This window comes from Helianthus annuus, chromosome 6 (assembly GCF_002127325.2).
Source record: "Helianthus annuus cultivar XRQ/B chromosome 6, HanXRQr2.0-SUNRISE, whole genome shotgun sequence".
Classification (NCBI taxonomy): Eukaryota; Viridiplantae; Streptophyta; class Magnoliopsida; order Asterales; family Asteraceae; genus Helianthus; species Helianthus annuus.
In genome coordinates this window covers 45,024,529-45,052,144 of record NC_035438.2, presented here as the reverse complement: position 1 = coordinate 45,052,144, position 27,616 = coordinate 45,024,529, and the positions used below count along the sequence as shown (strand labels likewise).

At 38.4% G+C, this 27,616-nt stretch overlaps 3 protein-coding genes across 5 annotated transcripts; 2 read left to right on the top strand and 1 right to left on the bottom strand.

Annotated features, from left to right (window-relative positions):
• The first annotated feature begins 8,249 nt into the window (after positions 1-8,249).
• On the top strand, positions 8,250-9,503 carry LOC110865364 (probable glutathione S-transferase). Its single transcript, XM_022114604.2, has 2 exons — positions 8,250-8,690; positions 8,932-9,503. The coding sequence occupies exons 1-2, from the start codon at positions 8,337-8,339 to the stop codon at positions 9,271-9,273; spliced, it is 696 nt and encodes a 231-aa protein (XP_021970296.1). The 5' UTR covers positions 8,250-8,336; the 3' UTR covers positions 9,274-9,503.
• A 2,994-nt stretch (positions 9,504-12,497) lies between these two features.
• LOC110865363 (probable glutathione S-transferase) lies at positions 12,498-13,688 on the top strand. Its single transcript, XM_022114603.2, has 2 exons — positions 12,498-12,896; positions 13,138-13,688. Exons 1-2 carry the CDS (start codon positions 12,543-12,545, stop codon positions 13,477-13,479), a joined length of 696 nt encoding a protein of 231 aa, XP_021970295.2. The 5' UTR covers positions 12,498-12,542; the 3' UTR covers positions 13,480-13,688.
• A 546-nt stretch (positions 13,689-14,234) lies between these two features.
• On the bottom strand, positions 14,235-27,093 carry LOC110865365 (E3 ubiquitin-protein ligase PRT6). Of its 3 annotated transcripts, XM_022114606.2 has the most exons (19): positions 26,814-27,093; positions 24,697-25,794; positions 23,627-24,167; positions 23,185-23,545; positions 22,956-23,096; positions 22,624-22,867; positions 21,419-22,129; positions 19,501-19,698; positions 18,799-19,412; positions 18,288-18,339; positions 17,607-18,216; positions 17,190-17,398; positions 16,582-17,105; positions 15,947-16,051; positions 15,806-15,872; positions 15,120-15,197; positions 14,917-14,985; positions 14,722-14,828; positions 14,235-14,429 (listed from the first exon to the last, which is right to left on the bottom strand). In XM_022114606.2, the coding sequence occupies exons 1-18, from the start codon at positions 26,877-26,879 to the stop codon at positions 14,754-14,756; spliced, it is 5,763 nt and encodes a 1,920-aa protein (XP_021970298.1). In that variant the 5' UTR covers positions 26,880-27,093; the 3' UTR covers positions 14,235-14,429; positions 14,722-14,753. The 3 variants fall into 3 exon arrangements, 2 of the variants coding, with proteins under 2 accessions (XP_021970298.1, XP_021970297.1); XR_002550570.2 differs by having other exon boundaries at positions 14,695-14,828; positions 23,185-24,167; XM_022114605.2 differs by having other exon boundaries at positions 23,185-24,167.
• Positions 27,094-27,616: the final 523 nt, after the last annotated feature.

Genomic DNA, 27,616 nt, shown 5'->3' with positions numbered 1-27,616 from the left:
TTTGGGGCAGGGTGGATATCGGGGAATTCACCCAAGGTGTAACCAATGCAACAGACACCACGGTGGTTAGTGCAACGAGGGACGTTGCCAGAGGTGTCTCAAGATGGGCCATAAAGCTAAGGATTCAGGAGCCCACGGCCTGCAAATCAGAATCTCCAGCAGCAACAGCAAGCAGAAATCCTATGCAAGGAAAAGATTGTTCGTATTCTCCGTTCAGGTCATGAACCTCTCGAAGTTCAAGGTGACAAGAGTGGTGCAGTGGTAGGCATCATCTCTTTCTTGAAGGCTCAGAAGTGTCTGCGGAAGGGTCACACCGCAATCTTGGCACTCGTTTCAGATGCATCAGTGAAGAAAAGGAAATTGGAAGACATTCCAGTTGTACGCGACTACCCTCAGGTGTTTCCTGAAGATTTACCTGGATTACCGCCTCACCGTCAGGTCGAATTTCAAATCGAGCTCGCTCCAGGAGCAGCACCCGTAGCTCGCGCACCATACCGTCTAGCTCCATCAGAATTGGAGGAACTGTCAAAGCAGCTACAAGAGCTCTTGGAAAAGGGCTTCATTCGTCCAAGCTCTTCGCCATGGGGAGCTCCAGTACTTTTCGTGAGAAAGAAGGATGGCACTTTCAGGATGTGCATCGACTACCGTGAACTGAACAAGGTAACGGTGAAGAACCGTTATCCTCTTCCACGCATAGACGACTTATTCGACCAGTTGCAAGGGTCGTGTTACTACTCCAAGATAGACTTGAGGTCTGGTTATCATCAGCTGAGAGTCCGGGATGAGGACGTCTCCAAGACCGCATTCAGAACTCGTTATGGCCACTACGAGTTTCTTGTCATGTCGTTCGGGTTAACGAACGCACCTGCCGTATTTATGGACCTTATGAACAGGGTGTGCAAACCCTATCTTGACAAGTTCGTCATTGTCTTCGTCGACGACATTCTGATCTACTCCAAGAGTCAGGAGGAGCACGAGCAGCATCTGCGCCTTATTTTGGAACTCCTACGGAAGGAACAGCTGTACGCTAAGTTTTCGGAATGCGACTTCTGGCTTCGTGAAGTCCACTTCTTAGGCCATGTAGTGAACAAGGATGGGATTCATGTCGATCCATCTAAGGTAGACTCGATCAGGAATTGGCCTGCACCACGTACTCCAACGGAAATACGCCAATTCTTGGGTTTGGCGGGTTACTACAGACGGTTTATTAAAGACTTTTCAAAGATTGCTCAGCCGCTTACGCTACTGACACAGAAGGGTGTCACCTATCGCTGAGGAGAGCCCCAGGAGACTGCTTTCCAGCACTTAAAGGATAGACTTTGCAGTGCACCTATCCTCTCATTGCCAGAGGGCACGGACGATTTCGTAGTATATTGTGATGCATCCATCCAGGGTCTTGGATGTGTATTGATGCAACGCGATAAGGTTATCGCTTACGCTTCGCGTCAACTTAAGATTCACGAACGAAACTACACGACGCACGACTTAGAGCTGTGAGCTGTTGTTTTTGCGCTCAAGATATGGCGACACCACCTGTACGGTACCAAGTGCACAATTTACACCGATCACAGGAGTCTCGAGCATATCTTCAGACAGAAGGATTTGAACATGCGTCAACGAAGATGGGTTGAACTACTTAACGATTACGAATGCGCCATCAAGTATCATCCAGGCAAAGCCAATGTTGTGGCTGACGCCCTCAGTCGAAAGGACACACTACCTAGACGCGTACGAGCGCTACAGCTTACGATTCAGTCTAGCCTTCCTACACAGATACGAGATGCTCAGGCAGAAGCATTGAAACCAGAAAACGTCAGGGCTGAAGCCCTACGCGGCTCAAGGCAACGACTAGAACAGAAGGCAGACGGCGCCTACTATGTAACGGGGCGTATTTGGGTCCCACTTTATGGCGGTCTACGCGAACTTGTAATGGATGAAGCTCACAAGTCTCGCTACTCGGTACATCCAGGGTCGGACAAAATGTACCACGACATCAGAACTACTTATTGGTGGCCTAGCATGAAGGCCCAAATCGCTACCTACGTCAGCAAGTGCTTGACCTGTGCGAGGGTCAAGGTGGAATATCAGAAACCAGCGGGCCTACTTCAGCAACCCACGATACCGCAATGGAAATGGGAAGAAATTTCCATGGATTTCGTTACAGGCCTACCCAGATCCCAGCATGGGAATGATACCATATGGGTGATCGTGGATCGACTCACCAAGTCTGCACACTTCCTAGCTATAAAGGAAACGGATAAGTTCTCCACTCTCGCAGACATTTACCTAAAAGAAGTTGTTTCGAGGCACGGGGTGCCCACTTCCATCATTTCGGATCGGGATGCATGATTCACATCAGAACTATGGCAAGCGATGCACAAATCTTTCGGCTCACGGTTAGGCATGAGCACAGCGTATCATCCTCAGACGGATGGGCAGTCTGAGCGAACGATCCAAACTCTTGAAGACATGCTTCGGGCATGCGTTATTGATTTCAGCACGGCTGGGAAAAGCATCTCCCTTTGGTGGAGTTCTCATATAATAATAGTTATCACACCAGCATACAAGCCGCTCCATTCGAGGCATTGTACGGACGTAAATGCCGGTCACCTCTCTGTTGGGCAGAGGTGGGGGATAGTCAGATCACGGGTCCAGAGATTGTAGTGGACGCCACAGAAAAGATAGCACAGATACGACAACGCATGGCGGCAGCACGCGACCGTCAGAAAGCCTACGCGGACAAGCGTAGAAAGCCTTTGGAATTTCAGGTCGGGGACCGGGTTTTACTCAAAGTCTCACCCTGGAAGGGTGTGGTTCGTTTTGGCAAACGGGGCAAACTAAATCCGCGATATGTCGGACCGTTCGAGATCATTGAGAAAATAGGCAAAGTAGCCTACAAGCTAAACCTACCAGCTGAACTCGGTGCAGTTCACAATGTCTTTCACGTGTCGAATCTGAAGAAGTGCCTGTCAGATGAGACCCTCATAATTCCCTTTAAGGAACTCACTATCGACGAGCGGTTGCAGTTCGTCGAGGAACCAGTTGAAATCACGGACCGGGATGTTAAGGTCCTCAAAAACAAGAGAATCCCTCTTGTTCGAGTTCATTGGAACTCCAAACGTGGCCCAGAGTACACCTGGGAACGCGAAGACAGGATGACAGAAAAGTACCTCCAGTTATTCGGAACCAATGCAACCACTACTGAGGTTGAAGCTACTACCAACGGGGGGAGGATGTGACACCCCAGGGAAACCAGTGAACGATATAACTTACCTAGCTTCCTCAGTGAGTGCGTACCAAATTTCGGGACGAAATTTCTTTTTAGTTGGGGATAATGTGACAACTCGTATTTCCAAACCGATCTTTGTACCTTGATGTAACGTATGTGAACGATACGTGTTATGATTATATGAACGTGGATTTATTTAATGTTATGATGTGCATGTATATATGTTATGTGAATGTTACACGAACCAATCGCACAATAAGCCACACAACCGCACAAGCCCGGTTGGGCCGTATTGTTTGTACTCGGACCATAGGGCAGCCCAAGCTTGGGGTTCGGCCCATCCCCTTAGCCGGTTAACACTTGGGGTACTTGCACCTATCACACATTGTTACCAAGTTACACAAACCCTAGTGCTCTCTTTCTCTCCTCTCACTTGACGGCAAGCATACCCTCCTCACCGAAGACTCTTGTAATCGGATCACCCTCTATCTTCGGTTAGTGCTTTGGTTTATGATTTCATGTTGATTGATGTTATGATTCCATGCTTAGGCTATATCGATTAAGATTGTATATGTGATGATAAGCTAGAACCGATACGTTGATGCTTGGCAAAGTATTGTTAATGTTCATAAAAATCAGATTGCTCAGGTTGTGTGATGACCGAAGGGATGCATGTAATTGACTTGTATATGTGTTTTGAAATATGCTCATATTAATCAGATGTTATGCTATAGATTCGAGTGTTAGTATTGATCAGTTATGAGGCTGTTATGTTTAATCCGATTGAATGTATTAGGATGTGTTCTTGAACTATGATGAATTGCATGTCACAAAGCTTGTTTGAATCGGTTTAGGGTTCTTATGAGTTAGTCTATAATTGCATTGTTTGATCGATAATGGATTGGCCTTGAAATTGTTAAGATGTTAATTGATAGAATGTAAAGTTGGAAACTGATAAATTGATAGATGTTGTAACCGAATAAGCATGATTTCCGGGATAATAAAATCAGTCGCACAAGAGGTCCAATCACAATAGTCAGCCTGATCGCACAAGACCAGATCATTCAAGATCTGATCCAAACGCACAAGCTCTCGGTCGCACAAGAACCCGCGAATCGCACAAGTTGTGGCGTTATGCTGTTGGGCCGAGCAGCCCAAATTCCCTAATCGCACAACCCAACCTGACCGACCAAGCCCATCTGATTCGCACAAGATGTACCTTATTGGGCCGATATACTAATTGGATCATTTATGTTTTTGGGACGGACTTTAGGCTGATCGCACAACCCATTGTGGATCGCACAAGTTGTGCGGATCGCACAATAGGTTGGGCCACCTATTTATGGGGCTTATTTATATACCGGGCCGGGTACCATTGGGCTTAGGTTAATCGCACAAATTGAATTATCTGATTGTCAAAGTGATGCCATGATCTACATGCTTATAACGTGTTAGCTTGTGTTAAACATACGTGCTCTACTTGAAAACAAAACCTGACTCGTGTGGTAACCCTGTTAGGACGTGGTTGACCACTTTAGTTCAAGAACCTTTTTGTGTATCTGCCGAGCAAACCAAGGTGAGTTCACACAGCCAAGGCATGGGGTTCCCAGGGTGGGAATGGGATTGGATGATTATTTCGTGCGTACTTAGTTAATGGAACCTAATGATATGGTCCTCAGGGTGAGGATGGTAATGATAAGATATGGCTAGACTAGTATACCTACTTGAACTGATCTTCGCACACACGCCAAGGGTTGGCTGCGATATTATGACTGATCTTCGCACACATGCCTCAGGAAGGCTGCGAACTATACATACTAAAACTTTGCACACATGCCAGGGTGGCCAGCGATACAAATATACATAGTCTAGGATATTTGGGAGTATTAACCCAAATCTTCGCATACATGCCGAAAGGGCCCGCGATGGAAACCAACACTATACATGAACAACGAACGAACATAATACGACTCATTTTCCCTAATCTTCGCATACATGCCTAGAGGGCTGCGATACGAACTAATACGATACATGATTAAACGAACGAACGCAATGCTTACTATACAATTACTATTACTGAACTTACTTCCTGTGAACTCGCACAACTAGTTGTTGACTCTCTGCTGCATGCCTTGCAGGACCTTAGGTACATTATGGAGCTTGCACAGGGAGGAGCAGGTCATTGTGGGATACGGATCGTGAACTATATTTGAACTTATAACATATTTTGGGTTTTTCATTTCTATGCTTCCGCTACTTAGACAAAGTTTGGTTGAACATCAATCGTATTGATTTGGGTTTTTGAACTACTTTAACTATTACATGCTTGTTCAATATGATTGGTGGCTTGATCCTGGTCATGTCACGCCTCCAAGCGGTGGTGCTCCGCGTGTGGGATTTTGGGGGTGTGACACACAGGTATTCACCGGTTTTTACCCTCAAATACCGGTGCCGTACCAGTACCGACCGGTACCGAACCGTACCATACTAGGTATATTCGGTACCGGTACCCACTTTTGGGAATTTCGGTAACGGTATTTTCGGTACCGGTTGGTAACGAGCTCATCAAATCCTGTAGCAACGCAACAATGCAAGTAATTGCACCGTTTAGATTACTTTTCATACACACAGTAAGTAAAGTGTATTTCGTTTGAATGAGGTTTTATATACACAACAACTTATTTTGCTTTCTTTTTTGTATTTTTCTGTAATGAATGAATTGTAGCATGTAAAATTAACTTGGATATTTAGAATATTGATGAGCAAATCGTATCAAATCCTGTAAACGAATCGGTATCGTATCGGTACCAAATTTACTATACCAAATCATTTTCGGTACCAATTTGGTACCCACCTTTTGGCGTTTTCAGAATCATTACTTTCGGTTCGACACCGGTCTAGCACCATACCTATATTTATTGATTTTTACCTTCAAATACCATACCGTATTGTACCGAGCATTTTCGGTGCCGGTACCTAATTTCGATGATTTTCCGGATCGGCACTTTCGCTGTCGTTACCGGTACCGAGCTCATCCATATTTTAACGTGTTAGCACCGTAATAACTGAACTGAAAACAACCGAATTTCCAACGTTTAGGACGTGTGGGTCCTATTATTATATATTAGGTTATTTAAAATCGTTTTTTTTTATGACGGAGTGACTATCCTTACCACGTCATTTTATTTATGTTTTGATATTCGATATCTGTTTGCCGTTGCTGACATGCCTTTTGTAGTCATTGAGTCCCGCCACAACAACATAAATTGCAATACCCAACAAGATTAAAAATCGACAGCAATTTATAAATAAATAAATAAGTGTACTAAACCGGAATAACATGAGAGCATCCACAATAATACATTTTTGGGTGTTGTTTTTACTCATTTTTCCACATCATCCATTTTTTCTTACTGTGGACCTTGTTTTTGTACCTCATTTTTTAGATATGTTTGTCTGCAAAAACGACTAAAAACAACAAAATGGTGGGACCCATGTACTTTTAATATATATAATATAGAGAGAGAGAGAATAAGTGGTGTAAATGTGTGGTTAAAAATTAAAAAGGTGGTGATGATGTGGTAATGTTTTAAAGTGTTTTTGTGTTTTCTTATTGGGTGGGTTTTTGATATTTTTGAAGGGTGAGTATTTTTCTGATGTGTCAGCTGACTGGACATGTTTTTAAGTGTTTTTAATGGGCCTTATTGTGGATGCTCTTACCAACTAACTGGTTGCAATAACCACTATCATACATCCCAATTTAATTGTTTGCACTATGTGCATTAACAGATGTGTACGTACACGCAACCAACCAACAACATTTAGCTATTTAGCTATATATTAAAATTAAATTAAAATTAAATTAAAATTAGAACATAATGAATAATGAATAGTAACATCATTATCAAGGGACGAGCAAATGGTATCGGGTATTGGTACCAGTATCAGATTTAGCAAACCGGATATATTTTCGGTACCAAATCGGTGCCGGCTTTTGACATTTTTTGTATCGGTTTGTAACCGGTTTTTACCCTCAAATACCGGTACCATACCAGTACCGACCGATACCGAACCGTATCATACTAGGTATATTCGGTACCGGTACCCACTTTTGGGTATTCTCAGTAACGGTATTTTCGGTACCGAGCTCATCAAATCCTGTAGCAACGTAGCAACGCAAGTAACTGCACCGTTTAAATTACGTTTCATACACACTGTAAGTAAACTGTATTTCGTGTGAATGAGGTTTTATATACACAACAACTTATTTTGTTTTCTTTTTTGTCGTGTTCTATAATGAATGAATTGTAGCATGTAAAAATTAACTTGGATATTTAAATTATTGATGAGCAAATCGTAGCAAATCCTGTAATCAAACTGGTATCGTATTGGTACCAAATTTACTATACCAATCATTTTCGGTACCAATTTGGTACCCACCTTTTGGCGTTTTCAGAATCGTTACTTCGGTTCGACACCAGTGTAGCACCATACCTGTATTTACTGATTTTTGCCTTCAAATACCATACTGTATCGTACCGAGCATTTTCGGTGCCGGTACCTAATTTCGATGATTTTCCTGATCGGTACTTTCGGTGCTGTTACCGATACCGAGCTCATCCATATTTTAACGTGTTAGCACCGTAATAACTAAACTGAAAACAACCGAATTTCCAACGTGTAGGACGTGTGGGTCCTATTATTATATATTAGATTATTTAAAATCGTTTTTTTAGGACGGAGTGACTATCGTTACCACGTCATTTTTATGTGTTGATATTCGGTATCTGCTTGCCGTTGCCAACACACGTTTTGCAAACATTAGGTCCCCGCCGCAACACGAGGGCGGAAATCAACTAGTTGTTATTATAGATGATAACAATAACAATTATTATCACTTTTGTTTTAGTTATTTTTTTAATAATAATATACTTTTCACATGAACATTAAATAAAAATTAACATCACTATCTTCAACAACCACCTTTATTCATAAGCTGACCCTGTCATACTTTGAAGTTGCCAATAGCTATGGTAACTGTTTCAATCATAATTAACAATCGCCCATTAAGTCAACGGCAGTATTTGTAATTTGTAATTATATATATATGAATCCGGCCACAGAAGAACTCATACCAGTTCATCAGAAAATGGAGGACGAAGTGAAGTTGCACTCCTTTAGAGGAAGTCCATACGGTTGCAGAGTGGAAATTGCTTTGAAACTCAAGGGAATCAAATACGAATTCATCCAAGAAGATCTGAGCAACAAGAGTCAAGACCTTCTCAAATACAATCCTGTTTATAAAAAGGTACCCGTGTTCGTACACAACGGAAATCCTATATCCGAGTCTCTTGTCATCATCGAGTACATCGATGAAGTGTGGAAAGGAGTTCCAATTTTGCCTCAGGACGCTTACACGAAAGCTCAGGCTCGGTTTTGGGCCAAGTTCATTGATGAAAAGGTACGGTAACCGCTATACAAATATTACTGACACTATCTAGACAGTAGACACTGATTGATGTATTATTATACGGGTTGTATGGTACGGTGAAAATGGTCGTTTCATGAGGGCCAAATCATACAGCCGTATGACCCTTTTTCGCCCTGTCATACCGCACGTATGTGTGATGTGACAGGTGGCCTAGTGTACAATAATAAGGTAATAATAAGGTAATGTTACATTGATTATGTGGTATGTTCAGTGCATTCCTGCAGTATTCAAGGTTTTTGGTAGCCATGGAGATGAGCAAGATGTTGCAGAGGCTAATGAACAACTGCAATTTCTAGAAAATGAACTGAGTGTGAAAGGCAACAAGTTTTTTGGAGGTGACAACATTGGGCTGGTTGATATTTGTGCTAGTTACATAGCATTTTGGGCTGGAGCAGCTGAAGAAGCATTGGGAATAGAGCTTGTGACCAAAGACAAGTTCCCAAAACTAAAAGAGTGGTGTGATAACTGTATTAACTGTCAAGTTGTCAAGGATGGTTTGCCTCCAAGAGAAAGACTTGTTGCTTATTACAAGTGGCGGTTTGGTAAGGCGTAACAGTGTGCGACGGTTGTAAATGTGTGCGGTGTGTTTATGAAGTTGAAGTTTGTGCACGGCATCCATCGATGTTAACAATAAGCAGCTCGTACTGTGTTGTATGTTACCCATGATCTCATTTCCAAATACCAGTGTTCTTTACGTGTTTTTTTGTATCAGAATGTATAAATGCTAATTTGATGACGATGCTCAAACTAAGTTGATTAAGGGGCTGTTTGTTTACCTCTTAATGAGGCTCTTAATGGTTCAGCACTTAATGGTTCAGCACTTAATGGTTTCACCTGAGACATTTCAGTGTTCTGAGACGTTTCAGCACTTGTGGACACGTGGCTTTCGGTGGATGGCTGATGAGGAAACGTCTTTGAGACGCGTGGGAATTCGTGAAACCCCTCTTTGAGGGGTTTCAGTTGGCTATTTTTGAAATGTTGACCAAGTCTTGGTTATTTTGGAGATTTCCCCTAATTGTAATGTAATAATAGTATGAGGGTATAAACTGTAATAATGTGAAAGATGAGGGGTGCAGAATTTATGCGTGCATGTGGGACATAGTTTGTCAGGGATCGGAAATAGGGGTGCAAAAAGTAGGGTTTTAGACTTTTTACTTTAGGTTATCCTACATCACCATTAAATAATATAATAAAAAAGTTGACTTATGAGTGTGTTTAACAATACCCTACTATTATTAATTTATACAAACTTGAAAAGTTGACTTGTGAGAAAAAAGTAAAAGAAAGTTGACTTTGGGGTGTATTTAACACAACTCTTTCTCATCTCATAAGCTCATAGAAAAACTTTTTTAAATCAATTTATTGACTTATTGGCTTTTCTCACCTTATAAGCTCATCCAAACACTTTTTTAAAACTCATTTTCGAATAAGTCATAAGTCAATAAGTTGTTTTGCCAAAAAGTCCTTTTTTGAGTTAAATAAGCAATCCCAAACATCCGCACACGCCATCCTGGTATCAACCGCACACGTCGCCGCTGGAAGGGAGGAGAGACAGAGATGGTCACCAAAACAGGGTGGCCGGCCGGCCGGTCGGATCCCCTTCCGTTCACGTTCTCCCTCTCTCTGTTGCTCCCATTGTCTCTCTCTTTCTTCTTCGTTTTCTCTAGCCGATTCTCTGGTCCACTCCCTCTTGGACCAAAAAGGAATGTGGCAGTTCTGTAAATAATATTCAAAATTTGGTCAATTGGTCAATTCTTGTACTGATCACAAGCTCCTAGTTATTATAGATAACTAGTTTTTGCCCCGCCTGCGTTGCGGGGCAATAAGCCGAATATTTCTCTCTAATAACATGTATCTCTGTACAGAGGGCAAAATCGTAAATTATATTTTGAACTGAAGGCGACATCATAATTTTAAACTGAGAGCAAAATCATAATTTTGAGCTAGGGGGAAAATATAATTTTATTTTAAACTGTGGGCAAAAACGTAATTTTGAGCTGAGGGCAGAATCGTAATTTTGAGCTAGAGGAAAAAAACGTAATTTTTAACCAAGGACGAAAGAATAATTTTAAATGGAAATAAAATTATATTAAAAATAAGTTGGTCCAATAGAGAAGTGTCAGGCAAGCTGCCTGGCACTATTCCCCTAACAAACAAATGACGAAAGCGTAAGTTTAAACTGAAAATAAAATTAAATTAAAAATAAATTGGTCCAATAGGGAAGTGCCAAGCAAGCTGCCTGGTACTACTCCCCTAACTTAGAAATGTATACGTAGGAAATAACAATAACAATTATTATCACTTTTGTTTTAGATTTTTTTAAGAGTTAATTGCTAAAACCGACCCTGAGGTTTGGGCATATTTGTCATTTTCGTCCAAAATGACACTTTTGTACCAAATTGCCCCCAACGTTTGTAACTTTTTGCCATTTTCATCCAAACCACTAACTTAGTTCATTTTTCTGTTAAGTTGAGGATATTTGGATGAAATTGGCAAATATAAAACCACAGGGACGATTTTGGCAATTTACTCAAACCTTTTTAATTTCTTTTATTTAATTATTTTTGTTACATATATAATAAAAAAGAATATACATGGAGTTTTTAGAAAAAAAAAAATTAATAGTTTTGTCACATAATTTTTTTTAATTTTCATCCAAATCACTAACTCCGATTATTTTTTCTGTTAAGGTGAAGGATGTTTTAAATTTTATAAACTAAGACAGAAATTAATTTACAGCTTCTTTATATAAATCAGTTTTATAAACAGAAAACGTCATTGGTGTGCAACACATAACAATCAATTACAACTTTTAGTATATATCAGTTGTAGAGATAGAAAAAAATTGTAAAACGTTACATATTTTTTAAATGTGTTGAGCACCTAGGAAATATGTTGGTAGAAATAAAATATTTATTTAATTAAGATTATGAGGGTAATTAACTAATACTTATTTTGAGTGGCTTGAGTAAAGAAACTTTTGGTTCATAGCATTATAATTACAATTTGGTGGGTAATTTTAAGGTTTGGTAACGATACGTTGTTTTATAGAGGGGGGGGGGACTGGCTTCTGTTTTCCTTAGGAGCGAATTTAAAAGAGTAGAAGATGAATTACAAACTTGGTACATATGATAAGATTTTTTTTATTTGACCTTTTTCAATAGGGTCACCAGCATTTTAGTTTTATAAAAGTTAGATGTTTAAGTAGATTTTATTTTTATAAAACTGATCTATATAAAAAAATAGAAATTAATTTCTGTCTTAGTTTATAAACATCCTTCGCCTTATTAGAAAAATTAACTTAGTTAGTGGTTGGATGAAAATTTATAAAAAATTATGTGACAAAGCTATTATTTTTTTCATATAAAAATTGCATGCATATTCTTTTTTATTATATATGTAACAAAATTAATTAAATAAAAGAAATTTAAAAGAGTTTGAGTAAATTGCCAAAATCGTCCCTGTGGTTTTATATTTGCCAGTTTCATCCAAATATCCTCAACTTAACAGAAAAAATAAACTAAGTTAGTGGTTTGGATGAAAATGGCAAAAAGTTACAAACGTTGGGGCAATTTGGTACAAAAGTGTCATTTTGGACGAAAATAGCAAACCTGCCCAAACCTGAGGGACGATTTTGACAATTAACTCTTTTTTTAATAATAATATACTTTTCACATGAACATTAAATAAAAAATTAACATCACTATCTTCAACAACCACCTTTGAAGTTGCCAATAGCTATGGTAACTGTTTCAACCATAGTTAACAATCGCCCATTAAGTCAACGGTAGTATTTGTAATTATATATATATATATATATATATGAATCCGGCCACAGAAGAACTCATACCAGTTCATCAGAAAATGGAGGACGAAGTAAAGTTACACTCCTTTAGAGGAAGTCCATACGGTTGCAGAGTGGAAATTGCTTTGAAACTCAAGGGAATCAAATACGAATTCATCCAAGAAGATCTGAGCAACAAGAGTCAAGACCTTCTCAAATACAATCCTGTTTATAAAAAGGTACCCGTGTTCGTACACAACGGAAATCCTATATCCGAGTCTCTTGTCATCATCGAGTACATCGATGAAGTGTGGAAAGGAGTTCCAATTTTGCCTCAGGACGCTTACACGAAAGCTCAGGCTCGGTTTTGGGCCAAGTTCATTGATGAAAAGGTACGGTAACCGCTATACAAATATTACTGACACTATCTAGACAGTAGACACTGATTGATGTATTATTATACGGGTTGTATGGTACGGTGAAAATGGTCGTTTCATGAGGGCCAAATCATACAGCCGTATGACCCTTTTTCGCCCTGTCATACCGCACGTATGTGTGATGTGACAGGTGGCCTAGTGTACAATAATAAGGTAATAATAAGGTAATGTTACATTGATTATGTGGTATGTTCAGTGCATTCCTGCAGTATTCAAGGTTTTTGGTAGCCATGGAGATGAGCAAGATGTTGCAGAGGCTAATGAACAACTGCAATTTCTAGAAAATGAACTGAGTGTGAAAGGCAACAAGTTTTTTGGAGGTGACAACATTGGGCTGGTTGATATTTGTGCTAGTTACATAGCATTTTGGGCTGGAGCAGCTGAAGAAGCATTGGGAATAGAGCTTGTGACCAAAGACAAGTTCCCAAAACTAAAAGAGTGGTGTGATAACTGTATTAACTGTCAAGTTGTCAAGGATGGCTTGCCTCCAAGAGAAAGACTTGTTGCTTATTACAAGTGGCGGTTTGGTAAGGCGTAACAGTGTGCGACGGTTGTAAATGTGTGTGGTATGTTTATGAAGTTGAAGTTTGTGTATGACATCCATCGATGTTAACAATAAGCAGCTCGTACTATGTTGTATGTTACTCTTGTTCTTTACTTGTGTTTTTTGTATCAGAATGTATAAATGCTAATTTGATGACGATGCTCAAACTAAGTTGATTAATACATGTATAATATTGTAATGAAGCTTCTAAGCTTAGGGGTTAATGGATGCTTTTGAAGCAATGTTTTATGTCATTAGGGGCAGTGTTGTAAGAATCGTTAGGCACTAGTCGGCCAGTGAGGTATGGATTAGCGATTAATCCGGATTAACCGGATTGAGATTTATATATGTAATCTATAGCTTCAAGTACACACGCACATTTTTATGTGTAATTTTTTTAGCAAGACAAGTTTTAACCCCTCATCGGCTTATTTTTTTAAGTAGACATGATATATCACAAAAATTTACAAGGTTTGACCGTAAAATTGCCGGAATTTGCCAGGTAATTAGCTGGAATTTGTCCGGAACCAGAGATTTTTGGCCAATTTGTAGTGATTAATTGGCCAATTAGAGGAAAATTACTCTGTTAACTTCCGACTAGTGATTAATCGACGACTAATCGGATGCTAGTCAGGATTTTTACAACCATGATTAGGGGCAGTATCATGTTGCTAAACGTCTGTAGTGTGGATATATTGAATCCTGTATGTAATTAATTAGTACTACTTTTTCCCATGAGAAGGATGAGCAAATAGAAGCATCAACATCTTTGGTTGAAAACGAACAAAGATATCAAAATTTGGCAAATGCTCATACAACCACCCGCGGTCACTAAATATCGTTTTCATAGTTCAAACACGATGATTTTGGGTATAAGTATTTACAGTGGCTATACAAAGAGGTTAAGAAACTAGCACGTGACGAAATATCCTCCTTCCTATCCCCTGCCAGAAAATGACCAACTAAACATCAGATTACAGTCATCCGGACCAAATGAAAAAATAAAAGCGAAGTTGGCATAGTAACAAATTAGTAGTTTTTTTTTTAATTTGTACTCTAATTTCACACAGCCTGCTAACTAGTTGGCTAACTCCAAATCACAAACACAGAACAGCCAAAGATAAACTATTTCTAGCCATCATAAACTTCATATATGGAGAGAAACGTGAAAAACAAAATAAAATAAAAAAATAAAAAAAAAATTCTAACCTACAAGAGCAGTGTGTGGGTACAGACCTTGGGTAGAACTCATCTACTACGAATCCGATCTAAAGCATTAAGAAAGCACCGATTGATGTTTGGTGCAACACTTTTGAACTCCGTTCAATGCCATTAGAAGCCACCTAACAACAATAATATCAACAACACGGGCTTGTTTAGAAATAAAAATCATAAATATATAAAATACTGAAAATAAGGAACTTGTGATACCATATGACTTAAGGCTGCATAGCGTTCTTCGTTCAAATATAATGGCCTTCCCCTATGCATTCCAATGTCCTGCAAAAGTAGATATAACAAAAATGAATAATTAACAGAAATTTTTACACGATGTCAATTTGCAGACATGACCTTAAAGACTTAAACAATCGAAAATAATTTGTAACAACGTAAAGAGCAGAACTTTATGTTACCTCTTCACCAAACGCATCCAGGTAAGGAGATGCCCATCGCGCCTGCCGTGAAGATCTTTGAAGTAATATTGTAGTTTTCTACACAAACAAAGTTTCTATATCAGAATACAGTGTTTTGCAGGGCCCACTTTACGGTTTCACTTCACACTTTATGTAATCGGTGTAAATTACATATGTACCATTTCATGCAAATTAATTCTAATGTAGAGAAACCCATGTTGTAAGAATTGCTAGGCGCTAGTCGGCAGGTGGGGTACGGACTAGCGATTAATCGAGATTAATAGGGACTATTTGAGATCAGTCGGATTGGGATTTTTATATGTAATCTTCGTTTTATATATATGCACACAATTTTATGTGTAATTTTTTTAGCAAGACAAGTTTTAACCCGGCCTCAGCTCATTCTTTTAGATAGACAAAATTAATCACCGAAATTTACAAGGTTTGACAGAAAAATGGCCAGAATTTGGCCGGTAATTTTTCGTAATTTTTTTGGAACCGCCGATTTTTGGCCGATTAGGACTACCTAGGGCCGTTGTTGACCGTCTAACATTTAATTGGCCGATAAGAGGAAAATTACACGGTGAACCTCCGAATTAATCGGCAACTAATCCAATGCTAGTCAGGATTTTTACAACCATGAGAAGAACAGACATTTCAGTAGAAAAGAAATGTAAAAGACTTACCCTAACCAACAGAAACACACCCGTACCACCACCACAAGACGTTGCATGAGTTTGACACTTGTTATTCCTATAAGGCAACAACTCATGTCATACTGAGAAAGAAAAAATTAAAAAATGTTATTAAATAATCATAAAAGAAACCTGCAGCACGTCTTCCAGCTTGGCGAGCACAATTTACCACACAACAAGCATAACGCGGGTTCATCCTGAACAGCTCCACAGTCGATACACTTCTGTTTTATGTACCTGCATATACAAAAGCACGGGAAAATGGAACGAAGATCAAACTCAAATTTGAAGCAAAAAAAAACAGAAACATTTGTAAAAATAAAAGAGTAACATGCCATTTTCGTCCCTGAGGTTTGGCCACTTTTGTGACTTTTGTCCAAAGTTTTGTTTTTCAGCATCGGGATCCAAAAGGTTTGAAATGTTGCCATTTTCATCCACTCATTGTCCATTTTTCTCCGTTTAATTAGGGGCATTTCCGTCGTTTTAGACATTTTTAATTAAAATAAAGAACACTATAAGAAATAAAGATTCACCTCTGTTGACTTTCTCCCCCCCCAAACCCTTTAATCGTCACAGAAATGTCTAAAAAGACGAAAATACCACTGATTTAACGTCAAAAAATGGATGGAGTTAACGAGCCGGATGAAAATGACAAGATTTCAAACTTTTTGAATCCAGATGCAGCAAAAATAAACCTTTGGACGAAAATCGCAAAAGTAGCCAAACCTCAAGGACGAAAATCACATTTTACTCGAAATAAAAAGAACCTTTGCAAGAGATCTTGGTAGAGATAAGGCAAAGCGATCAACTTAATTGGGACGACAGGGTTTAAGTGCAAAACCCTTGAAGAACTACTATTGTCAAAATCCTTAGCAATGTGTTGCAACCATTTTTTAACCAACGATCGTGACACCTCATCGTTAACTATGTTGTCCAACGGTGGAATCTTAAACACCTTCTCCAACTCTTCGATTTCAATAGTTTCTTCAAGAGTGCCATAAGCATAATCCTTTTTATCTTCAAATGTTTTGGATGATCCAAGGGCCCCACTAAATGGTGCTGAAGTTGAAGAGTTTGTTAATTGCCATAAAATGGCACACCTTCGTAGAAACGGAAAGCTTAGCCTACGGACTGACATGTTGATATCGCAAGAACTGTCGATGTTGTTTGAAACGAAATATTGACTTAAGAATCCATGTTCACCCACAAATTTGAAAATGTCGGTGAAAAGAGAATCATGGTGATTGAAATCATGTATAGATCTATTTCTTCCGATATACGTTATTGCGGCCTGCAAGACGGATATTAAACAATAAAAACTTAGCAAGATACCGATGAGATAATTAAAATAAGAAGAAAAAAATGCTGAATTAACCTGCGTTATGGAAACAATATAGCACAAATGAACAAGAGGAAAAAATGCTTTCTCAGAGGACATAAACGGGACCGGAAGACAAAAGAGGATCCACATTAAAGTTGAAAAAGCATCAGATGCAAGTATGGGATACGACGTCATTGCCCAAAATTGAAGATCGGGGAATTGTATGCCCATGTCAGCGTTTCTCAACACGCTTATCATATTTCCTAATAGAAACAACTTTGACAAGATTAGTTTCATAAGAAAAAAGACTAAATGTGTTGCAAAGTGCAAAGACAGGGACCATCAGTGTACTTTTAAAAAGCTAGGGACTAAATCCGTAATTTTGGTTAACCACAGGGACCATCCGTGTATTTTACTCAAAAAAAAACATAAGCTAATTCACCGAAACTTGTATAATCACAAGAAACGTACCCCCAACTCTATTTGCGTCATTCGCCGCTTCATTCAAAGTATCGGCATAACATATAGACTTTGCAAAGCGTTGAATACCCCTTAATCTCAAGAGCACGTCAAGAGAATTTTGGACTCGGGTTTTTTGAGAAATTTTCAGCAACAACGACAAAACAAACCCATTGGAAGATCTTAGTTCTTCATACAACGCACCGTTGCTAAAATTGGTAGCAAAGGAAGTCTTTTCAGATCTAGCGGCTATTTCTGTAGATACAACCGAATATTTGAGGGTGTCCCACACGATCATCGAGTCACTCAACCGATTTGATCCTGAAACTTTATCATTTCCCGGAAAATACATTTCACGTAGTAAACGAATCATAGATCTAAGATTTGTGCCTGTTTCTCGTTTGCGTTGCACAGGAAAAGCCTTTAGAAATTCATTCGTTCTAGAAACATCCGCTGCAGCTTCCAAAAGAGAAAGTGATTGTCGAAGATAAGAAACATCATTAGCATCTAACGGGAACGGATTTTGACTTTTTGATTGCCGGATGTCCTTTGTTTCTTCTTTCGGTAAATCAGGTAACACCGAATTTGAAAGTCCTCGACAAACGGGACATAAGAACTCCCCCTGGACATCGAATATTAATAATATAAGTAATTAGCGGCATTAAATACAAACTAGATTTAAACAAAACGCACCTGATCTGGGTCCACGATGTGACCTCCTTCAAAATCCATTCTTCTAGTATATCTGCACGTTGTGGCGGTATCAGTACAATACTGGTATGCGGTGTAGTCATCAAAGGAGAGAAAAAAGTAACTTTATTGAAGTTTAAGGACTGTATGATAACTTTAGTATTATACCCCGTGCGTTGCGGCGGTATCAGTACAGTACAGTACTGGTACGCGGTGTAGTCATCAAAGTAGGGAAAAAAGTCACTTTATTAAAGTTTAGGGCTTGTATGATAACTTTATTAAATTTCAAGGGTACAAAAGTAAATTAATTAAACAAAAAGGGGGAAACAATAGGCTGATTATAGTACAGGGGGTGTAAACGAAAATAAACACTAAAAGACGAAAGTGTTCAAATGAAAAAGAGTGGCCGGCACGTGAGTGGCTAGAATGAATAGTGAGTGTGAGTGAGTTGCTAATTAATATATATTAATTAATTTCTCAAAGTAATAACTCAGATATTATTAAAAGGTTCTACCTTTCCTTCAATGACCGTAGATAACGATCAAGGCAACCCTGATGCACAGCATGCCCGCAAGAAGAAACATAAAATCCATCGCAATCCGACAGTCCAAAACCATCGTATGTCACTGAACTTTTCATTGCGTTACTACGAGACCTGCCGGTTTCTGACGGTGATGTAATATTCACTATTTCATTAGATAAAGAAGCAATGTATTTTCCAAGCAAGAGAGATTCATTTGACGAATCCTCGGCCTTTATCAAATCATTGTCCATAACACGCACAATACGCGTGTACATATTTTCTTCAAATGCATCACCGAAAGATACGACCGTCTGACTGCTATTATCATGTGATCGAGGAAAATGTAAATTTTCCAGAGACGGGTAATGTACTTTTATAAAGTCCAAAAACGCATCAACCTCGTGTGCCAGACCGGTGGAAGCAAATTCATTAATTGCATTTTGAACCAAATCCGTTAACTGGGACGATGTTATCGTTTCCACACTGCTTGACGGTCGATTATTCATCGTGTCATTATTAACCGAAACTTGCTCCTTCCCAGACCTTTGAACTTCGTTTTCCCATGATGGGGAACGTTTATCGAGCAAACTTGCAACCTTGGATTTCTTTTATCATGAATTCAGATAACGTAATGTTAGATTGAAAAGTAATGTAAACCAAAAACAAAAGAAAGAAGTAAAAGGGTTCACCAACCCGTAGAAGAATTAAAAAAGACACGGGTGACTTGGAATTGGCATCATGACAAAGAGAACATATTGGTTGCTCATGTCCATCTGAATCATTTGCAGCGTCGGAAATACTTTCTTCGGTATCACCGGAATCATTTAAGCCACTCTCTGCGGTTAAATTTATACTCTCCATGAATTTTGACTGTTGCGTCTTCATTTTTTCCTGCATTGAATCATTTTAACCACGCAGAGAATTTGATTATCAGTACAGTACTAGCACTTGGTATACCAACTGAAAGAGATAATATAGAACCATCAACCATGGGAAAAGAACAGCCAACCGTAACAGCCATACGTGCAAAAGACTTGCAATATTAAAAATGGCGTTACAAAAATTAAAGTCAAAACGTAGAAAAAAAATAATAATTTGTGTATTAGTAAAGTTAAAAAAGAAAAACAAAGGAATTTGAAAACTTTATTAAAGTAGCGGGGCTAAACATGTTATTAGCAAAGTTGAGGGACTAAAACTGTGTTGATTAAACAATATTAAAGTAGAGGGACTAAACATGTATATTAGTAAAGTTAAAAATGAAAACAAAGGAATTTGAGAACTTTATTAAAGTAGAGGGGCTAAACATGTTATTAGCATAGTTGAGGGATTAAAGTGATAAAAGAATTTTGCAAAAAAAGGAGGCTGCCACATGGCAGCATGTGAGTGGCTAAGATAAATACTGAGACAAAAGGAGTTACCTTTTATAATATATATATATATATAGAGTAAGGTTAACATACAAAAAGCCTTATCATACATCACGTAGGAGACAATGTTAACCGTTGGATCAGGGGTATAATCACGCATGGGACCACATAATCACACATGGGACCACATAATCACGCATGGGACCACATAATCACGCATGGGACTATAATCACGCACGTTCTATGATAATAACGCACGTTATATTTTTTGTCATGTATGTTAATGTAGGTTAAGCCCTGATGTACATTATACTTTCTCTATATATATATATATATATAGTGGAGAGTTCAAATGAGAATAAATTTTTTGTAAGAATAAAAAAGAAGAAATTTCAACCAATAAGAATGCTTCATTTTACTTCATTTAATTTCTGTATTTAATATTAGTGTAAGGGTATATTGGTAAACTTAGATGGATCATTAATTGCTATTCTTCCTTTTTAATAGCTAACTACATTAAATTTGTAACTTATTTTCAAAAAAACATATTTTTTCAAAAAAGAAGGCACAGGAGCCAACTACATTAAATTTGTACGTTGCACTTTCTATATATATATATATATGGTTCTAAAGTGAACAAATCCTGGCCATTGATTTACACACATGTATGGCTAGGATTTCATCATCAAATCTTAAAATACACTAGTGTATTTCATCATCAAATCCTGGCCATTGATTTACACACGTGTATGGCAAGGATTACTTCGCTCGGTTCGCAAATACACTAGTGTTCACTCTTGAACTTAATCCTATATATATAGGTGAAGATCATTTAGGAACCACCATTTATGGCGAGAACCACCAGACCAGAACCAATGTGAAAAACAACCAAAACTACTTAAAAAAAGCTTAAAAACACACACACAAAAATTTATTTTTAAAAATTTCTCCATTAAAATCGCAACTTTTTTATTAATAAAAAATTGAATTTTTTTAATAAAAAGTCGCGATTTAAGTGAAAAAAAAATTTAAAAATATTCTTTTTTAGCATTTAGTTTTGGGATTTAGCTTTAGGGTTTTGGGGTGGTGGTGGGGTGGTGGTGGGGTGGGGGTGGGGGGTTTATTGTTTGTTTTGGGTTTATTTTGGTTGCGTTCACAAGTGGTTCTCACGAAAAATGGTTGTTCCCGGCTTCCCGCATGAACCCTACCCTATATATATTAAAAAAGCTGTAAATACAACTGACCATTATTGCAGCTTGTCTCTCACGTGCCTTAGCCTTCCGTTTATCACTGTCAGACATGGACGCACTGTTATTAGTATCACTACTAGGCTTAGAACGAGATAGCACATTAACAACTTCAGGCGCTAATATTTGCAACTTTTTTGAACATCCAGAATCCAGCTCAGCAAATTTCTGAAGAAGATTGTTGATAAACGAAGCAAGGTCAAACCCACCAGATTCCACAACATTATACACATTTTCTTTTTTATTTATCTTCATTAACGAGAAAAGAAGTGACAATAAGCTTTGATTGTCGTATCCATCATTAATCCCCGTAGATACTTCTTCAACCGCAAAGGCTAAAAGAGGAATAGAATCATCCGCACCACCGCATTGGATCTGCGATTGAGAAATGTCCAAAGCTAACGATAGCAAGTGTAAAGATGTTACGAGAACACCGTCGGGAGCACGTGATTCCATCGACTTGTCGGTAAAAAGTGCGTAAAAGAGAACAGCGCGAATGATTTGTAGAACTGTTTTACATGTAGCGACTTTAGCTAACCCGTTAAGAGGCGGGTAAATCTTTGACCACTTTGGAAGCTGATTGGTCGACGCAGAAACGTTACAAAAGCGCATGTATCTTTCTTCTGCAACTTGTAAGTCACGTGAATTCCAACGAGGATGGTACAAATCTAGTTCTTTCCAGTATTGTACACGTAATTGGTACATACCCTAACCAAAGTATAATATATTAATTCATACATAGAAATAAGAGTAAAATGCCATTTTCGTCCCTGAGGTTTGGCCATTTTTGCAAGTTTCGTCCAAAGGTTTGTTTTTTTCGTATCTGGATCCAAAAGGCTTGAAATGTTGCTATTTTCATCTGGCTCGTTAACTTCATCCATTTTCCTCCGTTAAGTCAAGAGAATTTCGGTCTGTTTGGTTAACTTAAAGGGCAATTCAGTCTTTTTAGGGGTATTCAGTCAGTTTACAAAGTGAAAAAAACGAATTGCCCTTTAAGTTAGGAAAAAAGACGGAAATACCCCTGACTTAACGGAGAGAAATGGATGGAGTTAACGAGCCAGATTAATATAGCAAGATTTCAAACCATCCAGATGCGGAAAAACAAACCTTTGGACGAAAGTCGCAAAAATGGCCAAATCTCAGGGATGAAAATGGCATTTTACTCTAGAAATATGAAGATGCTTATTTTCATAAACCATTACCTGTTTCGTTCCAGATGGATGCAAGTACTCAGCAACGGTATCCAGAACTTGTTGAAGTTGGTTTACTTTAGAAAGGTCACGAGGAAGGGATTTGACCAATTGACTGCGAGTAACATTTCCGGTGGATAACTTAAAAATTAACTCACGCTGCAAACATTCAGTTGTCGTTAATCCACAAAATCGTCTTTCTTTCACTATTTGTATGATAAGATTTAGCATCTCCTGCATCAAAACGGGTTCATACCTGAAAACATCATTCCATGTATGTGTTACATTACATACAGTTTAATCAAGTAGAAATGTGATTAACGAACGTGAGAAAAGATACGCACTCGTTAGCTCTTTCCATATTCAAAGAAAGATAAGTTTCTAGACCAAATCTTTTTACGATTCTAGTAATATAAAGATCGGCTGGAGCTAATGCAGCACAACACTGTAGAAGAAATAAATCAAGTTCCGAACCATGCTCAGACCTGCGTTAAAAAAAAACAAACGCTACCGCTCATAAGATAATCGCACAAAAAGCTTCAACTAGATAATAGATTGCAACTCTTCTCCTACCAGCGAACCGAACGATACCACTCATACGATAACAATGCATCGTCACCGTTCTTCCGCCACATCCCCGCTCGAACTTCACTACAGAAAACCCTGATACGCAGAGGATGTTCCATTATAAAACCAGAGAATCCGTACGGGTGGCAGCCACCTAACACACGGCCAAAAAAATCAACACATTCGGTTGATGAGTCAGTGGATGATTCAGATTCACTATAACACCTCTTCAACGCTCGTTGTAAAACCAATGCGAGCAAACGATGCAACGGGATGTGTATTGATACGTCTTGTGAACTAACGTCGTATTCGATTTCCGACCAATCTGCCGAACTCAAAACCTCAAATTCATTTGTATAATCCAAACCTGCAGAAATAGTTTTTCTCGTTCTTAACTTAGATAGTTTTCTTTTTAACGGAACGAAATTACTACCAGAAGCATTACTACCTCCTGATGCATTGTTAGATTTCAACCAGTATTCAATGGACCGTAAACACTCGAAGATTAACCATGAAACCGAAGTCAAAACAGAAACAGAAACACTATCAGCGTCCCGTTCAATAACCTTCGTTTCACTATCGAACGAAGTGCCCCTTGCGGTCACACTAGAAACCGAGCTTTCTTGTGATAGTTTACCAACTTTTACATGCCGTAAAGATTCCAGTTCATCGATATCCGGCTTATTCATAGTGGAAACGGATTCATCTTCGGTGGAAAACACACCAGCTACTAACAAAGCATGAATATTTGCGATAGAATGCCCTAAAACAAAAGGTAAATTAATATTTTCATTTTCTTCAATATGAATATTTGTTTCTCTTTTTTGAGGGTTCATTCCTTGCACAAAAGCCAATAGTTTCACCCATGTTCTACATATGTCACGCCTCGAACTTGTCACGTATTCAGGTATCGTTGTTTGGCTCATGACAAATCGGATATCTTCAACGACACGCTGCGTTGTTTCAAGCAGATTTTCCCACTTGGAAACCTGAAAAGAAAATCAATAATAAAACACAGTCTCAAAAGTAAAAATTAATTGTTTGAGTTAACTGTCATTTACATCCCTGTGGTTTGTCCACTTATGCTATTTCGGGGCAAATTTCAAAATTGTACCATTTTCCTCCCTGACATTCTCGAAACGTGCCATTTCAGTCCAAAAAAACAAACCCCAGTTGTAAACCTAAGTTAACTCAGGCGTAAAATGGTCATTTTACATAATTTTTTTATTTTTCATTTTTTTAAACTTCTACACCATCCACCACCAACCACAACCAGTCACACCACTACCACCACGTTTAAAAAAATGAAAAATGATAAAAGAAAAAAAATATATGTAAAATGACCATTTTACCCCTGAGCTAACTGAGTTTTTTGGACTGAAATGGCACGTTTCGAGAATGCCAGGGAGGAAGAAAATGGTACAATTTTGAAATTTTGGCCTGAAATGGCATAAGTGGACAAACCACACAGACGTAAATGACAGTTAACTTTAAATGTTTTGTTTATAAATAAAATACCTGTAGTTGATGATCCTGTCCAGAACAAGAAATGAATATTTTGCTCAAACACTCCAAAAGCACGGTTAAAAGATCCATTTCCTTAACGAGACGTGGGGTCAAAGTAGGAACAGTGAAAATTTGAACCGAAAATGACGATAGTAGCGGACGCTTTTTATAAACAACATCTGTACTCTCTTTCAAAACTTCATCTACAACTGTGGGATAATACTTTATAAAAGCCTTTGCAAACTCATATTTGAAAAACGGATCACTTATCAATTTCAATGGTAATTCTTGAAGCTTCGGGACAACATCGAAGCACAAAAATGTCTCTGCCCGTACAAGAACATCCAACAGATCGACCTCGTAGCATAATCTTCCGGAAACAAAACTTAGCAAGCTTTCGCTGCGGTTACAGAAGTCCAAAAGCATCCCCACCACTGCTGATGTCAGCACGTCTGCAACCGTTTCCGCTTCTGCAGCATTATCATCGGGAAACAGACCGTTTTGATGGTTACACTCTGCAAGTAATAAACTGTTCTTCCAACGATGAAAAAGATAATCCAAAACAGGGCGTAAAGTGTTAGCAACATCTTCTTGAAGCGGTTGCATCTGTTCTGCTCCTTTATGTTTAGAACAAAATCCACTACGTTTCCACGCCGTCTCATCACCACAGTCACAGCATCCACCACCCGTATATATAACCGAGTAATCATGATCCTTATGGTCACCCTCTGCAAAACACGGTACGCAAATCGCACATGTGGGATCATTTTCACACGTTCTACAACGATACGCTATATCATTGTATCCCCACACGTATCCGCAAACGCCACGCTGCCCGACATTCATCGACTCCAGTCGTTGTAGCACGTCAACAGGATCACCATCAAACATCAACCACTGCAGCCAGACCATGCTTTCTTGTAGTAAATCATCAATGCTAGGGTCTGCCTCTGCTTCAATGGCGGTCTGGATTTCATCGTCCGTTGGTAAAATCGCATTAAAAACTTCTTCTAATCTCGAACTGTTTCTTTTAACATTTTTAACATATGTAATAATCCCAGGCTGCATATGCTTAAGACACTCTTCAGGAACATCTATTAAGGCTAGCCTCTGTTACAAAATAATATAACATGATCAACATTATAAGCTTTTCTTCTCTAGGGGAAAGGTTCCTTTCAGAAGATAAATAAATGTGAGAAGTGTGAGAAGAAGGATAAATAATACATTTTTTCTATACAAAAATATTTCAAAATATAAGAAAATTGTTGAAAATACAATGTTTATTAATCTATCTTCAAATTCAAGAAAAAAATGTAAAGAAAGTTCATTTATTTCTACAACCTACACATGTTTAAGTTAGCCTTTGTATTTACACCCTTCAACTTTTGAAAATTACAATTTTAAACTCTAGACTATTACTCTATTTTACAATTTATATAACAACTTTTAAAAATTTGTATTTTTAACTCACTGTTATTTCATTTTACACCCCTTCAACCTTTGAAGTTTGGCTTTTTAATCCTCAAGTTTGAATTCCGCCACCACCTCAACTTTTAATCTTTGTGTTTTTACCCCTTGCACTGTTCCTCCATTTTTAACGCCACCACCCCCTCAAGTTTTAAACTTTGTGTTTTTACTCCTTGCACTATGACTCCATTTTTACCGTCTCCACCTCGTCAAGTTTTAAACTTTACGTTTTTACTCCTTGTACTACTACATTTTTACACCTCAACTTTGAAATTTTCATAATACATCACATAACACTTGAACTAATCCATTCCATGTTTGTGATGTACCCGTGCCGCAACATGCACGGGTCTAATCGCTAGTGAAAAAACAATTTTAATGTGTTTTTATGTTTGTTAAAACACATTAAAACCCTACTCTGAAGCAACCTCACCTTTGTTCTCTAAACATCAGAATTTAAAAAAAAAAAAAAAATCAACTTTTAACTAAACAATAAGTTAACAACAGTGGGCATTTGTTCAAAATTGATCATGTTTATCCCTCAACTAATGAAGAAAATAGTGAAAATTAATCACATTTAAGATATTCCTAACAAACCTAAACGAATACAGTACAAATTTCATCACAAATAAAGGGTGAAATATTGAAATATAAATTAGTACCTTGAGTATACGATCTTTTGGGGACAAAATAGGTGCATCAGATTCAGATGGTGAATCAATTTCCATGGTGAATGAAATCGGAGCAATAAGAGTTGCCGATTTCACAAACTGTGACCGTATTGCATATAGAATCGTAACCCCGTTGAAGATTTTAGTGTTTTGGTTGCGTGCAGAATTGCCCTTTTACCGATTGTACGTGCAAACACTTTCTGGTGTTATATCTTGTCACTGTCGCCGCCCCTAATTTCAGAATTTTGGGATTTGGGTGGGTCTGGTTTGGGAAGTTTAATTAATTAAGAATTAAATGTGATTTTAGGTCATATATTTTGAGTCGTTAGAGCATGTGTAGTGGTGAAGAAGTATAATGCCTTTACTATGGGACATTATCTGATACGTGTCATCCCAGTCAGCATGAGGCATTATAGCATAAAGTGGTGTAGTGGGGCATTATTCCAATAACGCCCATATTATTTTTAATGCAAAAAAAAAAAAAAACACGAAATACACATGTACACAAAATAGGTGCTGCTCCATATTATATTTAAAAGTTGTCAGACCACCACGTGGGTACCTCAAATTTGATTGGTCACATGCATGATCCCCCTCTCTCTTCAGCGTTTTAATTAAAACGCTCGCATCCAAATTTTCAAAAAATCACGCCGGATAACGCCTGGCGTAATGGGGTGGGGGGCGTTTTGGGGCGTTTTTTTCAATTTTTTTAAAAAAAAAAACGCCCCACTACGGGTGGTCTTAGTTTAAAGATTTTGTTTTTCGTCTGTGTGTCTAAAAAATTTTCACCATTG